The following is a 19482-nucleotide window of genomic DNA, read 5'->3' on the forward strand; positions in this document are numbered from 1 at the left end:
AGTACAAAAACATCAAACAATTCAGAAAAAAGTTAAGTCACACTGAAAGTCAGCTTCCACAAGGAGAGCTATATTCTGCAAGTTCCAAGTCTCCATAGTCAGCCTATGTATGGTCTACATGGATAAGCCAGGTGAGAGGAGCAATCATATTCCTGCCTAATGTGTTGCCTTGAGTTAAAAGACCAAGAAATCTGCAGAACACATCTGCTTCTCATGGGTATCTGTCCTCAAGAAACAAGAGTGCCTTCTTGTAAAGCACTTTACATCTTACATTTTATGTTTTAGCATGATGGTTGCATTTTGTGACTTGAGTGCTATGTTATGAATGTTTCATTTTAAAATTGTTTTTATTTACTCTGTGTGCTACTTAGTAGTTTGCTGCATTTTTTAGTTTGTATTATGTCTTGGTTGCGAACTTTTCCGTGACAGTGTATCTCTTAGTTTTACACTAAAATGATTTTATAATGAAAGTAAAGAGGGTAATATGATTCAGTGAGCAGAAATTAACTTTTATAAACAATGTTTTGACGAACATGTCTTTTATAAAATACATTGTAACCATGTTTTGTTTTTTAAATTTGGAATTTTGTTGTAAGACTATAGTCCAAGGGTAAGTTTTTTGGGTTTTGTTTTTGTTTTTTTTTTAACTAGAATACCTTCTCACAGTTTTGGGGACCTCAGTGATGTCCCAGGCAGAGTGAACAACTCATGCTTAGTGACCACCACCTATGGACGGACAAAAGATTACAGCCTAAGGAGGTAGGATAGGAAAAGCACATGTAAATATATCTAAATTCAAAGAATCACATCAATTAAATGTAGCTGACCTCTAAGAAGAAAGGGAGTGAGTATGAATGGGGCAAAAAAAGCCTGGAGAAGGCCAGAGGGACTGAGGACTCATTTCACCAGTGTGTCACTCCTTTCCGCTTAAGTTCCAGGGTAAGTGCCCTCTTCACCTCAGAAAGCCAAAGAGGAAATGTGCTGAATGCCCTTAGTATCTAAGCATTTGGAAGCTAGTATATACAAGGGAACTTTATTAGTAATAAGTATTAGAAGAGAACTGATAGTACTCACTGTGGCACCAAAGTATGCTCTGTGCCACAGATTCTGAAGAAGTTTCTCTTGTGTTTTGCTGGTCTCATCTCCTAACATGTCACCTGTTTTTCTGGTATAGTTTTCTCTGAGCCAGGGGGTCAGCACACTTATGTAAAGAACAAGGTAGTAGACAGTTGAGGCTCCAGGGCCATACACATACTTGTGGTGTCACAAAGGCAGGCACTGACAGCATGTAAGCAAGTGGCTATAGCTGGGCTTTCTAAAACATCATGTTTGACACTGAAATTTGAATGGCATATAAATTTCATGTGTCACAAATATTGTTATCCTTTTGCTTTTTTCCCCAAGCTTTAAAAATGTCTGAACCATGCTTAGCTCACTAGATGTTTAAAAAGGGGGTAGGCCAGGTTTGGCTCCCAGATTATAATTTGCTAATTCCTGCTCTAGGCCAAGTTCTCCATAAATAATTCCTGGGTGTGAAAGGTGGGGGGCCTTCAGGTTATCCTCTTTTAAAGCACTGATTTCAGCTGTCTAATCCATGCACATAGCTTGTGCAATAAGATTCTTTATCACTGACCTTTTCCTCTTAAAACTGTCTTAGCTGTTTACATCCCAGCCACCTCCAAATACGTCATACACATAATAACAGAGTGTGTGAGGTTTTGTGTCTTCAACAGAACATGCTCCTTCCCTTTGGCCCTTGGCTTATTGCCCTGCATTTGAGGTCATTGTAATTAATTTCTCAATCCAGGTATTCATTCAACATCTGTGGACCTCTTTTTCTAAGTCACCATATTGTACATGACCTTGGGCAAGTCACTTTATCTCTTTTTTTTTTTTTTAAGAATTTTTTTTAAAGATTTTATTTATTTATTTGACAGATAGAGATCACAAGTAGGCAGAGAGGCAGGTAGAGAGAGAGGAAGGGGGGGAAGCAGGCTCCCTGCTGAGCAGAGAGCCCAATGAGGGGCTCGATCCCAGGACCCTGAGCCGAAGGCAGAGGCTTTAACCCACTGAGCCACCCAGGCACCCCCACTTTATCTCTTTGTCACAGATTCCTTGTCAGTCAAATGGAAGTGAAAATAGGATCTACCTAATAGGGTTGTTGAGAGGAGGAGATAGGTTAATACATAGAAAACACTTAAGAGAGTGTCTGACACAGGCAAGCACCTGATAAGGGTGATTCCTATTTGACCCAGGAGAACGGGGGCAGTACCTGAAATTCTGGTATCCACATGTGGGTATAGTGAGGATCCATGTTCTTTGCTCTCCTGGATGTATGACCTTGGAGTTTGTTACTCTCAGAGTTTTTCCTACCACAGGGTTACATTTATCAATGCATAAAGGTAAATGTCAAGCGTACCTCTCTCTTACTACAGACTTTACTTACAAAGTTTGTAAAAGGGTTTTTTTTAAAACAAAATTCTAGAAATTGTATATGCAAATGAGTATTGTATTTTGAAGTTAACACTTTGGAAAGCTGGATATTTATTCCAATAATGCTGTTAGTCAAAACATTTGTGAAACTCCTCTTTTGGTATTTCCATCAGAAGCAAATTACAAAAAGCCCAGGAAATCCTATCTAGACATTTTACTGATATATGTAATATATGTATTTAAATCTGATGAAATATGTAAAACACACGTATATTACATATATCTGTAAAATATATGTACACATTTTATATATACATGAGCACACACACATACATATACACATACACACATATTCTATCAGTTCTTTTTTCCTTTTATGTCTTTTTGTTTATCTATAAATAAGCATTTGTCAAGTTCCCGACCATAGCGGATATTTAATAAGTGCCAATTCCCTTTCAACTTCTCCCTCTCCCATACATTTATATACCAGGTACTGAGTTAAGCATTTAAGATATACAAAATATAACTCAAAAATCAATAATTTGGGGTGCTTGGGTGGCTCATTTGGTTAAGTGTCCAACTCTTGATCTCAGCTCAGGTCTCAATCTCACAGTCATGAGAGTTCAAGCCCTGCATTAGGCTCCATGCTCAGCCCAAATGAGCTTTTAAAAAGTGTGATAAATCAGTTATCTACTTTGCATACATCTTTACTGATTCCCTCCACAGCTTCTTCACCTGAGTACTGCCTATTATAGTAGCTATCACAGTCAACTTTTCCAATTTTGATATGCCCCTGTTAGCTGTTTTATTGGGTAATAATACAATTAGGTCAATAGGAGTAAGGAGTAAGGGGTGAAGTTAAACTGAGAATTGCAACTTTAACAATGTAAAAAGGATCTGAAGTTTTTACAGTAAAACTAGGTTCAAGCAATGGGCCTCCTAAAATTATGAGGATTATATCATCTGAGCTGACAATGCCATTACTTTCTAGACAGTAGGGGTTGGAAGGGTACTTTGGATCCATAGCTATGGTACACTGCCCCTTAACTTTCAAAAGTGGCAGAGGCAAAGGAAGATCAGCTTTGTCATAACAAGAGAATAGATCATTTGCAAGTCGTGCTGCAAAGTACATAGATGTAAACCAGATAGTAGATTCATGCTGAAGGTCTCAAAAGTGCTGTGTGATATTCTTCAGTATTTCTAGATACAAACAAAAATTTATTTATACTTAATGAGAGAAGATCTTCCATAGTGATTGCATCTTTGTAGGTGCCATCTTAGAGATGGGAGGAGAGAGATCAAAGGTATTTTTTAATGTCTAATGGATAGTGAAATTAGAGTTAACAGCTCACCAAGAGCATCATTTAAAAAGAGATTGAAAAGAGTAAGGGGCACTGTGTTTGTAACATATTCAGAGGAATAGGAAGAATCTTTTAGAAGGTTTCATTTTAGATAGCACTTTCAAAAAATAAGAAATCAGGGATGGTTGATAGGAGTCCTAGCTTAAGGGAAGGGGGTTAGATATTGGAGAATTATCAGATATTGGTTAATTGGACCTTGAAAACTAAAGAAGGCTATTAGATTTTTCAGTTAAGATAATGATGGTAAACCTAAAGAGAGAGGTCTCAGTACACTGTTGGGCAAAAACCAGATTCATTTAAGGAGTATATGGGATGCAGGAAGGTGGAGAAGAGGAAACAAACTGTTCTCTTTCTAAATAAGTAAAGACTGTCTTCCCTTGGAAAGTGTGTTCATTTTTATTTGAAGAGAATGGTAAAAATTTATGTAGTCAGCCTCTTAACTTTACTTAATTTGTTCCATGAATAGTGCCTATGTTATAAAACTCACTTTCTCACCAAAAAAAGAACTCATATTTTAAAACCTTAACTTTCTAAAATGTTGCAAATAGTTTGCCTTCTTGGTATGAGTTGCCTTTTAAAAACATTGGTCAAGGCAGGATATAGTTTCTCCTCTAGCGGAAATATCATGAGATTTTCCCCCAAATCTCAAGATTGCAAGGGGCTTTAAAGACAGGAAGGTGTAGGCTATTCTGGGGATAGGAAAAGTGTCTAAAACATAAGGCTATGAAAAGAGATTGTGAGTTTACTTTGGGTATTTATCATTATTAAGACAGCCATATTTTGGAATACCATATAGTAGGAATGTATATACGAATAAGGCCATACTTACTCATATAAACTTTTCACAACTGTATGGAAGGTGCCACACTTTACACTTTGCACACTTTGCCAAAAAGCCATAATTGTAGAATGGGCAAGGTATAGATTGGCAATCAGGAAACCTTGGTTTTGCTGATGGCCTTACCACTAACTGTGAACTCTTGAACAAGTGACTTTACCTCCTTAGGCCTATTTTCTCACCTGAAAAATAAAGATATTAGACTTAACCTTTTTAGTAACATTTATGTATGTTCCTGCTGACTCCGAAATTATTACTTCTATTTCTGACAGTAAGATGGACAGAATGTTCAGGGAAATGCCTCCAGGAATAGCATTCCCTAAAAATGGTGAATACTTGGTGAAAGAGGAAGGAAAAAAGAAAATAAGAAAATAATTTTTTTTTTTAATGCATGGCTGAGTTGGCAAGAAAAAGGGAGATTCTTTGGAGGTTAAAAATGAGTAGAGGGGCACTTGGGTGGCCCAGTCGATTAAGCATATGACCTCTTGATCTCTGCTCAGGTCTTGATCTCAGGGTTGTGAGTTTAAGCCCTGATTTAGAATCCATGCTGGGTGTGGAGCCTACTTCAAAAAAAAAAATAAAGTCCAAAGGAATAAGTGCAGAAGCTGGCATTTGTCCTAGCTAATACCTGGTGACCTAGAGCCTAGGTTTATAGACCATTCATGGGGAACAAGAAATACAGTGGGGGCCACCAAAAAGAGGTCAGTTCAAAGAATCCCTTTATAAAGACAGGATCCTTAACAGGAAATACTGGTAGTGGGTAAACTAGAAAAGGATCTCCCCCACAAAGGATGGATTTCCACCTTGGTACTACTGGAATATTTAAAAAAAAAAAAAAAAAGGGAAAAGCTCCCTGGAAATTTCCTAACCATAAACCATCAATCACAGAGTTTTGTAGCTAGAATATATATTACCTGTGTAATATGGATCCTAAAGGAACCCCACACTGAAAATTTGGCATAAAGTAGAGGTGAGTTGGTGCTGCTCCCAAGTACCTAGGAGAAACAAGTTTAAATCTATCCTGAAGGAACATACTATAAATAAGACTCAAATACTTCAAGTAAAGTTACAAAGAATAGGAATGTACAATTTTTAAAAGTCTGAACACATGAGGAAAAGGCACAATGAATGAACAACAGAAACTGTAGAATCCATTTTAAAAGACTACAGATGTTTTAATTAGGTAAAAATATTTTTTGAAAGTGAGAGTACAGAGGGATGCCTGGGTGGCTCCATTGGTTAAGTGCCTGCCTTTGGCTCAGGTCATGATCCCAGAGTCCTGGGATGAGCCCACATTGGGCTCCCTACTCAGCAGGGAGCTTGCTTCTCCCTCTGCTTGCTGTTCCCCCTCCTTGTACTCTCTCTCTCTCTCTCTCTCTGACAAATTTTAAAAGTATCTTTTTTAAAAAGTGAGAATATAGATTATCCCTTGATATATGAATTCAAGAACTGAATAATTCAGATAAATTTTTTTGACAATGTGGTGGTTATCCTTTGGTACCTGAGCTCTTAAACACTTGCTATCTAAAATTTAAGAATTAGCACAGAATCCCTCACTGTCCAAACTCTCACTATAGACACATAGGAATCAGATCAAGATAGTGGGCAATACTTGTGTATTTTAAGTATGACAAAGGGGTAAGAGAATATAAAAGTTACTAAGCAGATTGAAAAGAACAAAAATACAACTTTCAGAAATGAAAAATAGAATTGAAATTAGAAACTCACCTATTAGAAAATTTATGGTTAAATAAAGGGTTGGAAAACTACAGTTTACAGATCAGATCTGGCTTGAGCTACCACCTGTTTTTTTCAGTGAAGTTTTCCTGGAGCACAGCCATGCTCAGTCTGCCTTCATGCTGCAACAGAAACCATATGGCACACAAAGCCTAAGATACTTATCTGGCCCTCTACAGAAAAGATTTGCTGGTCCCGAATAGATTAGATTAGATTAGAGAGAATCATACATTCTGAATGTATCCCAGATTAGATCAGATGAAGAGAGAATGTATGACCTGGAAGATAGAGCTGAAGGAATTACCCAAAATGAAGGAGAGAGGGTCATGGTTATGGAAAATAGAAATTGAGGGACATGAAGGATGTAGTGAAAAAAGGTCTAGCCTACGTATAATTGGGTTAGAAAGACAGAATGAGGAAAAGGAAATAATGGCAGAGAATTTCCTAGTATTAATGAGTTCCTCAAATTATCAAAGTGAAATAATGCTCAAATAGGATAAATAATACGTATATCATGGCCAAGTTACGGTATATGAAAGGCAGGAAAACTGTTTCAGTTTTCTCAGTCTAAAAAGAAAACCAGAAATATTGGAACATCATCAGTGTGTGAAGACAGAATAACTATCAACTTGAAATTGTATGCCATTGAGTGTATAGTTCAAGAATGAACACAATATAAAGTCATTTTAGAGCATTTTTAACCAATAGGTTTTTATTAAAAAGAAAGTGCAAAGAGGGTACTTCAGGCTGAGGAGGGAAAAGCCAGAAGTACAAAAAAGAAAAAAAAAAAGCAAATATGATGGTAAATAGGCTATTAAATCTAATTACATTTTGAATACTTAAAAAAATGGAAATACTCTATGTTGTCAAATTTTTTAAAATTAAGGTAAAACTAAATTCCTAGACTGAAGTAACATTTAAGGCAGGGATGTAAGTTGTAATAGAATAAAGTATTCAAAGATCTCCACTTGTTTGGGAAGAAGGTGAAGATACTGATTAATTTTAGACTCTGTTAAATGTACATATTAAAATACACCTAAATATATCTAGTAAATATAAAAATAATTGAAATGTGATGTATAACTTCCAAACTCTAGTAGAGGATGAACAGGTAAAACAGATGTTATTTGTGACTCCAGAAAGGTGGACATCAAAAGTTTTTCTTTTGATACATATGTAGCAATGGAATAAAATATAGTGTCTGCAAAAAGACCCAAACATACATAGTCAATTAACCTTTAACAAAAGTGCAAAAAGCAGTTGTGTAGAAAGAGGATAGTCCTTTCAACAAGCTGTGCTGGAATAATTGGAAATCCACATGCAAAAAAATTAGCATTGATCTACACCATGCACCATATTAAAAATTAACTCAAAATGGATCATTAAGGGGGCGCCTGGGTGGCTCAGTGGGTTAAGCCGCTGCCTTCGGCTCAGGTCATGATCTCAGGGTCCTGGGGTCAAGTCCCGCATTGGGTTCTCTGCTCAGCAGGAAGCCTGCTTCCCTCTCTCTCTCTCTGCCTGCCTCTCTGCCTACTTGTGATCTCTGTCTGTCAAATAAACAAAAATTTTTAAAAAAAATGGATCATTAAGGAAGGTGTGTGTTGTAATGAGTACTGGGTATTATATAAGACTGTTGAATCACTGAACTCTACTTCTGAAACTAATACACTACATGTTAATTAATTGGGGGGAAAATACCCAAATGGATCATATTACTAACTATAAAACTGCAAAGTATAAACTTGCAGGAGAAAATCTTTGTGACTTTTGGTTAGCCAGAGATTTCTTAGCTGTGACATTAAAAGCATATGATCCGTAAAATTTTTAAATATGGATAAATTGAACTTCATTAAAATTAACTTCTACTTCTCAAAAGATAATCCTATCAAAGGGAAAAGGGAAGCCAAAATAGGAGAATATACTTGCAAAACACATATCTGACTAAGGACTTGTATCTAAAATACAAAAAGAACTCTACAATTCAATACTAAGTAGGAAAACAGCCCAATTATTTGTTGTCTCTTTTTAATCAGGAAAATATTTGAACAAGCACTTCATGAGGAAAAATATATGAATGAGCACATACCTGATAAGGATTAATCTCCAAAATATATAAGAATGCCTACAACTCAATGACAAAAAAATATTTTCAAATAGGCAGAGGCACAACTAAATAGACATTTTTCCACAGGATGCATGTAGGTGGTTAACAGACACATGAAAATTTGTTCAACATCACTAATCAGGGAAACGCAATCAAAATCATGATGACATTATCACCTCTCACCTGTTAGAATGTCATCTAAATGGTAAGAGATAATAAGTATTGACATGGATGTGGAAAAAAGGAAATCCTTGTGCACTATTGATGGGAATATAAATTGGTGCAACCACCATGGAAAACAGTATGGAGACACTTTAAAATATTAAAAACAGAGCTATCATATGGTCCAACAATCCCACTTCTGGGTTTGTATACAGAGGAAATGAAAACAGGATATTAAAGAGATATCTTCACTCCCATGTTCATTGCAGTATTATTCACAATAGCCAAGACACCTAAGTATCTGTCCACAGATGAAAAGATAAAGAAGATGTGATGTATATATATGCAATAGAATATTAATCAGCCATGAGAAATAAAGAAATCCTGCCATTTGCAACAACGTGAATGAATCTTGAGGGCAATGTGCTAAATGAGATAAGTCCAACAGAAAAAGGCAAATACTGTTTGATACCACTTACATATGGAAATAAAAAAAAAACAAACTTGTAGGAACAGAGTAGAATCATGGTTACCGTGGTTCCCAGGGGTGAAGTTAAGAAGGTAAACAAGTTCTGGAGATCCAATGTACAGCATTGTGATTATAGTTAAAAATACTGTCTTATATACTTGAAAGTTACTAAGAACTTAAATGTTCTCATCGCAAAAAAAAAAAAAAAAAGTAACTGTGATATGCTAGAAGTGTTAACTAGTGCTATGGTAGTAATCATATTGTAATGTATATGTGCATCAGATCATCACATTGTACACCATAAACTTACACAATGCTATATGTCAGTTAACACTTCAATAAAGCTGTGGTGGGGAGTGATTCTCCCAAATCTATTATGTTGGTATCTCCCCTGCCATTACTGCCACAGCACACATACACTCCTTCTCTGCTTTGCTATAGATTTAATAAAGATTTACTGTTATTCACAGGGATTTAGGAAAGGTAAACATGTGTCCTCAACATTCTTGGAGCTATACACCATATTTGTTACTTAAACTAAGTCATCAAAAAATTTTAATGAAGAAGGTATACAAATGAAAAGCACATGAAAATATGGTCACTCATTAGTCATTGGGGAAATGTAAATTAAAACCACAATTAGATACCCAGTAGAATGACTAAAAAAGACTGAGGATACCAAGTAATGGAGAGGATGTGGAGCAATGGTTAATCTCATTCAGTGTTGATAGGAATATAAAATGGTACAGGAATAGATTTGATTCATGTTTCTCACACAGAAACCTCTTCCTTATACTATGAAGCAGAAGGGAGAGGATCATCCTTGTGATCCTCTAACTCCCAGTTACCTGGAGTTCGAATTGACATTCAAAAAATAGCACGTACTTAATGTGTAGATTGAGGAGTCTCATAAAACAGTCACTATAATCAGGATTAGGATCAAATCTATCACCCTCCAAAGTTTCTTCTTTTCCCTTTGAAACTCCTCATTCCCACCCTCTGCCCCATTCATCCACCCCAATCTTCAGTTAACTACTGATGTTTTCCATAACTGTATTTTAGTACGTGCTTTTTTTTTTTTTAAACTGGCTTCTTTCACTGTTTTGGTGAAAAACAGTGTCCTTCCATTTAATTGCAGAGTCATTGCATAGACATGCCACAATTTATTCCCTTGTTGTTGACCTTTTTTGTTTCCAGTTTCGGGGCATTTGAAATAAAGCAGCTATGAATATTTTTGTACAAGTCTTTACATGGACACATACTTTCATTTCTTTTGAATAAATTCCTAGGAGTAGAATAGCTAGGTTGTATGGTAAGTATATGTCTAACCTTAAAAGAAACTGTCAAACTACTTTTTAAAAGAGTTTGCTAGGACCGTAAAGCATCACATTGCTCTCTCCAATGAACTCTCTTAACTTCAAAAATTCATAATGGATCTTGTAAGCAGCCTCAGCAGAACCTACAAGGAGTCCAGAAATTGTTTCAACAAGGCCCTTTATGGCACAACGTCAGAAATAGCAATGTCATGAGAATGTCATTGTCATAAGCAATGTCAATGAGAATATGGAGAATGCTGTGGGAAGGCTGTACGTGGAAGCAGCACTTGATGGAGAAAGTAAACATAGGGTTGAGGATTTGATTACACAGACCCATGAGGTTTTTTATGCAGACTTCAGATGACCTCACTAGGATGGATACCGAAATGAAAAAGTAAGCTGAGGAAAAGGCCTTAGCCATTAAAGGAAGAATTAGCTATCCTGATGACATTATTTCAAACGATAATAACTGAATAATGAATACTTCAAGTTGGAATACAGGAAAGATGAATACTTTGAAAACATAATTCAAAATTTGAAGTTCAGCCAAAACAAACAACTAAAGAAGCTCTGAGAAAAAGTGGACAAGGATGAGTGGATAAGCACAGCAGCTGTAATCAATGCATTTTATTCTTTAGGCAGAGATCAGATAGTCTTCCCAGCAGGCATTCTGCAGCTCCCCTCCTTCAGTGCCCAGCAGTCTAACTCATTGAACTACCGGGGTATTGGCACAGTCATAGGACACAAAATCACCCATGGCTTCGATGACAATGGCAGAAATTTTAACAAGGATGGAGACCTTGTTGACTGGTGGACTCAACAGTCAGCAAATAATTTTAAAGACCAATCCCAGTGCATGGTGTACCAGTATGGAAACTCTGGGACCTAGCGGGTGGACAGTATCTCAATGGAATTAATACATGGGAGAAAATATTGCTGATGATGGAGGTATTGGCCAAGTATACAGAGCCTATCAAAATTATGTTAAAAAGAATGTTGAAGAAAAATTACTTCCTGGACTTGAACTAAATCACAAACAACTATTCTTGAACTTTACCCAGGTGTGGTGTGGTACCTATGTGCCAGAATATGCTGTCAATGCTGTTAAAACAGATGTTCACAGTCCAGGGAATTTCAGGATTATTGGAACTTTGCAGAACTCCCCCTGAGTTTTCAGAGGCCTCTCACAAGAATTCATACATGAATCCAGAAAAGAAATGTCTAGTTTAGTGATCTTCAGAAAAAGAGGTGTGGCCTTGGCTAGACTTGCCAACACCACAGAAATGGGGAATTTTGTCCATAGAGGTCACTGTAATTACGAGGGGGTAGTTCAGAGATGACAGAGCATCTTATTAGAAATGAAGTTAGGGGGCGCCTGGGTGGCTCAGTGGGTTAAGCCACTGCCTTTGGCTCAGGTCATGATCTCAGGGTCCTGGGATCGAGTCCTGCATCGGGCGCTCTACTCAACAGGGGGCCTGCTTCCCTGCCCCTCTCTTTGCCTGCCTCTCTGCCTACTTGTGAAGTCTGTCAAATAAATAAATAAAATCTTTAAAAAAAAAAAAGAAATGAAGTTAGGTTATTCTGAAAACGGTGTGGAGAGAGGAGGGGGGTCTGGTGTTTATCAAATCAATCACTTCTCGTTGTATAATGCTTGACTTCTGAAGATACTACCATTCATTTCTGTTTTTCATATGATCTGCCAGTTTGAAAACAGTGTTAACCAGTTGATGTAGACTGGAATTTCTAATCAATAGGAGATTAAAAAGATTGAAGCATACGGTTGGCTCAAACAGCACAGCTGCAGCATGAGGGTTAAAAACACATTGACTAATTACTTACTTTTACTTTTTTTCTTTGCAACGTTTTCCCTCTTACGGAACTCTTCCAAGGAATTCTTATGTATACTGGGGCCTTAGGACTTAATGTAATTTTAAACTAACTTTACCAATTATCAGTTATTCATTCTGAGATCATTTTAAGCTACTTTTAGGGCTAAAATGAAAGTCTGAAACTGGTTTTATTGTACCTGCTTTCACCAATACTGAAATTCTTGGGGCTTCCTGCAATTTTCTAAGCAATTTCTTTTTCCTCTGTGTGTGTGTGTGTGTCAAAACTTGATCTTTTTAAGAGATTTATAGTAATGTATAAATAATTTTTATATCTAATTATTAACTACATTTATGACTAAGTAATTATTGAATATTGACGTTTCAGACAGATAAATACTTACAGACCAGTATCTGTAAAGTGATGCACAAATGAAGACTTGAGACATTTTAAACTTGTCAGTCATATTGATAAAAAGCTTTAAGCACAAGCTCAGGGTTAAAAATTGCCATTCGACAGTTGTCTGAAGCAGGATTTTCCTTGTTGTTGGATAATGTGTTCTGTGAATATCTATTCAGTCTAATTGATCTATAGTGTTGTTCAAGTCCTCTGTTTCCTTTTGATCTTCTGGCTGGTTGAGCCATATGGAAAGTAAGATACTGAAATCTCTTACTATTACTGTGTTACTATCTTTTCTTCTTTTAGTTCTGTCAATATTTGCTTCATATATTGAGTGCTCTGCTGTTTAGTTGCATATATAGTTGTTATGTCTTCCTGGTGAATTGGTCCTTTGATCATTATATAATGTCCTTCTTTGTCTCTGTGACAGTTTTTGACTTAAAATCTATTTTGCTTGAAGTAAGTATGGGCATTCCTGCTCTCTTTCGGTTACCATTTACATGGAATATCTTTTTTCACCATTTCACTTTTCAGCCTGTGTATGTCATTATATCTAAAGTTAGTCTCTCCTAGGTAGCATATAGCTGGATTTTTTTTTAACCCATCAGCTGCTCTAGGTCTTTTTATTGGGGATTTTAATCCATTCATATTTAAAATAATTACAGATAGGGAAGTATTTACTGTTGCCATTTTGTTAATTATTTTGTATGCCTTTAGTTATTTTGTCCTCTTCCTATCTTGCTGCCTTTTGTGTGTCATTTTTTTTCATTTCTTTTGTTTTTTTTCTAACAACATATTTTGAACCCTTCCTCATTTTCTGTGCATCTTCTGTAGGTATTTTCTTTGTGGTTACTGAGAGAATTATATAAAAGATCCCATAGGTAAAACAATCTATTTTAAACTAATGATAATTTAAATCACATACAAAAACTTCGCTCCTTTACATTGCCCCAACACTATGTTATCAATGTTACAAATTGTATCTTTTTATAATTTATATTCATTAAAATAATTTAATGGTTATATTTTATGCTTTTATCATTTATATTCTATACCTGAATTAAAAGTGATTTATGTACTACCATGACAATATTACTAGATTCTGTATTTATCTCTACATTTACCTTTACAGAGAGCTTTATATTTTCTCTTTTTTTAAAGAATTTTATTTATTTATTAGAGAGAGACACAGCAAGAGAGGGAACACAAGAGGGGGAGTGGGAGAGGGAGAAGCAGGCTTCCCGCAGAGCAGGGAGCCCAATGTAGGGCTCGATCCCAGGACCCTGGGATCATAACCTGAGCTGAAGGCAGACGCTTAATGCCTGGGCCACCCAGGCACCCCACTTAATATTTTCATATGATATTCTCTTACAGTATAGTATCCTTTTGTATCAACAAAAGGATAGCAGTTCTTTCAGGGTAGCTCTAGTGGTGATAAACTCCCCCAGCTTTTGTTTATCCAGGAAAGTCTACTTCTCAATCCTTTTTGAAGGACAGTTTTGCCAAATATAATATTCTTGGTTGCCAGTTTTCTTCTAGCACTTTGAAGATACTATCCTGCTCTCTTATAGCCTGTAATGTTTCTGTTGTGAAATTTCATCATTGTGTGCTAGCTCCTTTTATGAATTAGCTTTTCTCTTGCTTAAGATTCTTTGTCTGAATTTTCAGTTTGATTATAATGTGTCTCAATGTGCATCTTTTTAGGTCCATCCTATTTGGAGTTCCTTGAGTTGTTAAATTTGGATATTCATTTCCTTTCTCATATATGGGAAGTTTTCATCCATTATTTCTCTCTTTCTGAGATTCCTATAATATGTATATTGATATGTTTAGTCCCAAAATCAGAATTAAGTCTCATAATTCTTTTAGGCTTTCTTTACTTTTCTTCATTCTGTTTTCTTTTTGTTCTTCTGATACAGTAATTTCAAATTACCTATATCTGAGTTCACAGATCCTTTATTCTGCCTAATCACATCTGGTTTTGAGTACTTGTAGTGAATTCTTCAATCCAGTTATTGTTACTGTATTCTTTAGCCTCAGAATTTCTCTTTAGTCCTTTTTTAGTTTCTATCTCTGTTGATAGTTTACTTTTATTCTTGCTTCATTTTACTGATTTTATTGTCTGTGTTCTCTTGTAGCACATTGAACTTATTTAAGAAAATTATTTTGAATTTTTTGTCAGGTAATCAATAGGCCTCCGTTTCCTCAGGATCAGTTTCTGAAGATTTGTTTTGTTTCTGTCATTGGGCTGTGTTTTCATGTTTCTTGTGATTTCTTCATTTGAAAAAACAGCCGCTTTTCTCTGGTTTTAGGGGGCTGGATTTGTACAAGAGAAGCTGTCATAAATCAGCCCCAATAGAGACTATGGGAATTTCTCAAGAGTTTTTATTGGTATGAATCTTCTCTCAGCTTCTACATGTAATTTCCTAAATAGACATCCTCTGACGTCTGTGGTGCTGCAGGATCTCTAGCACTGCAAAGGCTACTGAGCCCTCTTTTGTTCTCGGTGACCCCATGCATCCAAGATGTGCCAGTTCCCCATTAGTGCTGTGAGTCAGGTGAGACCAGGCCCTTGGAAATCCCCACCACCACCACCACCAAAAGCTGGACTATTGGATGTACATTCCACTCTAATCATCACCCTTGCTCAAGAAGAAGCCATGAGCTAGATACTTTCCCCTGATCACATAGAAGCTACTATGTGCAATGAGGGAAGGTACTCTGGCAGTGCAACAAACCACCAGCCAGGTATTTTGCTTCCTCATCACTCCAGGTCAGGCAGGACAAACCAGTCTTTCACGCAGTTCCCTGAAAAACCAAAATGTTGGATGTATATTCCACTCTTCTTTTTCATTCCAAAGGGAGAATCTGCATGGGCTTTATTTTTCCCAATCATGAGTTCTTCTGGCTTGTAATAGGGGCTGACACAGTTGAAATCAAAAGGCTTTTCTTACCTGTTTCAGTGCAATTGTTCTTCGATTTGAGTTTATCTGGGGTACTGCAACTTCCAACTGGTTTCTGGAGTTCTCATGAAGGTTTTTTGGACTGTATATTGTCAAGTTGGTGTCTTTGTGAGGAAAAAAGATCTGGGGTTTCCTATTCTGCTATCTTGGTGACCATAAAATTAAGTGTTGATATATACTACCATATTAATCTCAGAAATTTTGTTCATTTCACTTACTAACCTGATATTTTTAAAATCTTAGCCATTTTAATAGTGTTGAATTATGTGAAGGTTTAAATTATATAATACTTGATACCTACAAAAGAATCAATGTAGCACTCCTAAGTTACAAAGCATATAAAGTTCATATTAATGAAGCTATCATAAAACATAAACAAACATCATAAGACATTGGAACCAGAACATTACTGTTATGCCTACCTATGTGCTTTTTCCCACCCCATCTCCTCCCTTCTTCACAGGTAACCACTGTGAGATTTCTTTTTTATGTTTTATATATATTTCAGTTTATATTTTTTTAGTTTCTCGCCTTTTCACATACAATGCATGCAAACACTGTTTTTAATTTTGCTTGTTTTTAAGCTTTCTAAATGGTATCACTTAGTATGTAGTGTTTTGACTTTTTTTCACTTACTGTAAGGCTAAGTAAGTTTAAATACTTCTATGTTTAATTGACCAATTGTATTGTTTACTTTGGGAATTATCTATATACATTGTCCATTTCATAGGGATATTCTGTTTTTTCTGGTATAGGTAAGTTTCAAGAATCCTTATTACTCTATAAATTCTATGATTCTAAGACTTTTCTCTTATAAAAGTATCATTTATAAGTTTTAGTGTTCATTGATTGATAATTCAGATAATAAATTGATCTCCAGATTCTTGGTTTTAGAAGTTACTTGATATTTTAACTTTTCTCTAGGATATAGTAATTGTTGTTTGTTGTTACAATGAAATGAATATAATGACTTGTTTCATTATTTAGGGATAAAACCCACCCAGACTTACAAATGCTTATTGATCCATTTACACCTGCCCATGTATGGCAGTGTTACCCCATGAAAGTTGATTGAAAATGATGAAATGAGGATATTCACAATATACCTTCACTGGTGTTTATAATAGAAAAATGTTCAAAAACTATATTCATGGCTTTTCAGTTGGACATTTGAAGTTTTTCTAGGAAGGTCAGTTTTTATTTTTTGAAGTTTGCTTGTTCTACAAGAGTGGAATCCTTTGCTATGTTAGAATTTCAGAAGGGCAATGGTTGCCTGAGGGAGATGTCAGAGTTTTCTTTTATTCACATAGGTAACCCATATCTATATGAAAAGTGAAAAAAGAAATACTGCCTAGAGCAATGGTTTTCAAACTTTTTGACCTGAGCTCACTTAAGCCCCTTGAAAAATATGCATTTACACTTACAGATGGAAAAGATGGGCCTAAATGTAACAAAAAATTAGACAGGAGCAAAAAAATAAAAAATACACCAAAATATGTGGACCCATTCAGAGCCTAAATCTAAGGATATTATTGGGGGGAAATGGTCATTTTTTATAAGAACTTAGAGAAGACTTATAATTTTTACACAGTTGGCCACCATTGAAACGTGGGGATTTTATTTGGTTTATTCCTAGAGACATTATCAATAAACTGAAATATAAAGTATACTCAGAAAAAAAAATGATCATAAATGTTGATAGACAATTCTTGTTAAAAGTGAAGCTCCCATAATAGGAAAAAATGACATTGTGGGAATTTTAAAGGAATGAATTAAAAACTGTGGAGCTAGAGGAGTATTTCTTTAAAAAATATAATGGAAATTTAAGGTTGAGAAGCACTACTAGTATTTCCTGCTAATGTGAGTCTTCAGCCCTATCTGAAAATCTTCAGTGATATGGATTGCAATATTTCCCGTGGTAGCCAGTCCATATTTGGATGCTATAATCCTTTTAAAGATTTTCCTTATACTGAGCCAAAATCTATTATAGAGGGCAAATCTAATCCTTTCCTACATGAACATTTTCCTAATGTTTAAAGAAAGTAATTATATGATCCAGGTCCTCTCCTACCCTCTTCTGCTGTTTTTCATTTGATTGATTTTAGGGCCACTCACCAGCCTTGTTAATGAGGTTGATGATACAGCTCATACTGTCTTATGACTTCCTATTTGTTTCTCCGATTGCTCTTTATTCTTTGCTAGGTTATACTCATCAACATGGTCTCTAACTTCTCACCAGTGAATCGACAAAATTGAAACCTATAACTAAGCATACATGTGAAAGACTACATATAAAGACTACTTTTAAATGATGTTTTATCTATGTTACAGATTCTCAACAAGAGGTTTCTTTGGAGTTTCAGGAAACAAGAATTATATCCCTCAGAAGTTGGCTTCCAAATAAAACAATCTGTTTCTTGGCAAATAAGTGTACTTTAAGATTCATATTGTTATGTTTTCTCAGTATATTAAACAAATGTATTTTTATCTTTGTGTTTTCAGATAGTGGCCAGAACTGTAGTGCCAGTAGTAAAGGTGAACGACTAAGTGCCAAACTCAGAGCTTTACCTGGGACAAATGAACCTTATGAAAGTAGCAGTAACAAAGAAATAGGCAAGTGTTGGTATTCCCCACCCAGTTCCTACAGGCATAACAGGTCTGAAGAAGATTTGGTAAGACGGCAAAAATGTATAATTGGGCATTAAGAATTTTTTATTTACAGACAACATTTTAAATGACTTGGGAGAGCATTTCTGTTCACTCAGTTCAGTTTAGCTTATGAGACAAATTGTTTTCACATTTGTTGTTTTTCTTTATTATTCTAATACAACAATCTATTTTGAAACCTAGATGCCTCCTATGTGGATCCACTTGGCCCTCAAATAGAAAGACCAAAAACTGCAGCCAAAAAAAGAATTGATGAGGATGATTTTGCTGATGAAGAATTAGGAGATGATTTGCTTCCCGAATAATATATAACATAAATTTTACTTATCAAGGGAAAGAAATTACCTTACAAGAAATACTTATGTGAAACTTTGGATTAAGGACCCAAATTTTAATTTTGTACACTGTCAAAACCTTAAATAAGTGTATTCTGTTTTATGAGATGGGTCTAAAGTTTTGTTTTGTATGGAATAAAGATTTGTGAAACTAATACGTTAGTGACTTCCTTACTCTTGAAAATATTGACCACAGTAAGAAATACATTTTGTAGCACTGACCAGTACCTACACATATGTATAAGTATGTGGGTGTGCTCACAAAAATTTACCCTACAGTACTGTAGTGCAGCTGGTATTTTCTGTGATTTCATTAAAACAAGGTTTTAGAATGAAAACACTACATTGATTTTATGGTTCACAGCTTGTTTAAAATATGGTGTTAGGACATATCATTGATGGATCTGTAGTTAAGCTTAATTACTTAGAGTTTAGAAAATGTTAAGACTCTAAAAGGTGTGCCTCATAGGAATATAATACCATTAAAACAGTTATGTTTTGGATACTATAGTAAGAGAAAATACCAAACCATAACCCTATTGCTCTTTTCTGTATTTCCTTTCTTCCTTCAGTCCAGGGGCATGTACCAATAGCACTGAGCAATGACAGCTCTAAGAAGGCTTTTCCCATTCATGACTTGGGGTATGGGATGGAAGTCAGGACTGTCTGCATTTTTCTTTAGCAATGTGTTTGGCTGATCATTAATGGTCAGAGGAATTGCAATGATGGGGCAATCAGAAGAGGCTTACCTTAACACCTCACTAGAGGGTGGTCCCACCCATCTTAACATTGTCTCCACAATGTGCATGATACTGTTAGGTGCAGGAAGAGGAAAACCAAAATTAGATCACAGTCCCTGCTCTCAAGATGG

The 19482-nt window shown here is 35.8% G+C and overlaps 1 protein-coding gene across 4 annotated transcripts in view; it reads left to right on the forward strand.

Annotated features, from left to right (window-relative positions):
* IFT88 (intraflagellar transport 88) overlaps window positions 1-18766 on the forward strand; it is a 164039-nt gene extending 145273 nt beyond the window's left edge. For 3 of the 4 annotated variants that reach the window (XM_045072388.1, XM_045072390.1, XM_045072389.1), the window contains 2 exons: window positions 18112-18222; window positions 18460-18766. In XM_045072388.1, coding sequence (XP_044928323.1) covers window positions 18112-18222; window positions 18460-18581 — 233 coding nt within the window. In that variant the 3' untranslated portion in view covers window positions 18582-18766. Of the gene's footprint in view, window positions 1-651; window positions 1853-18111; window positions 18223-18459 lie in introns of those variants that run through there. The other variant, XM_045072391.1, reaches the window with a different exon arrangement.
* Window positions 18767-19482: the final 716 nt, after the last annotated feature.

Source organism: Mustela putorius, unplaced genomic scaffold, assembly GCF_011764305.1.
Source record: "Mustela putorius furo isolate JIRA1106 unplaced genomic scaffold, ASM1176430v1.1 tig00004035_pilon_pilon_pilon, whole genome shotgun sequence".
NCBI lineage: Eukaryota > Metazoa > Chordata > Mammalia > Carnivora > Mustelidae > Mustela > Mustela putorius.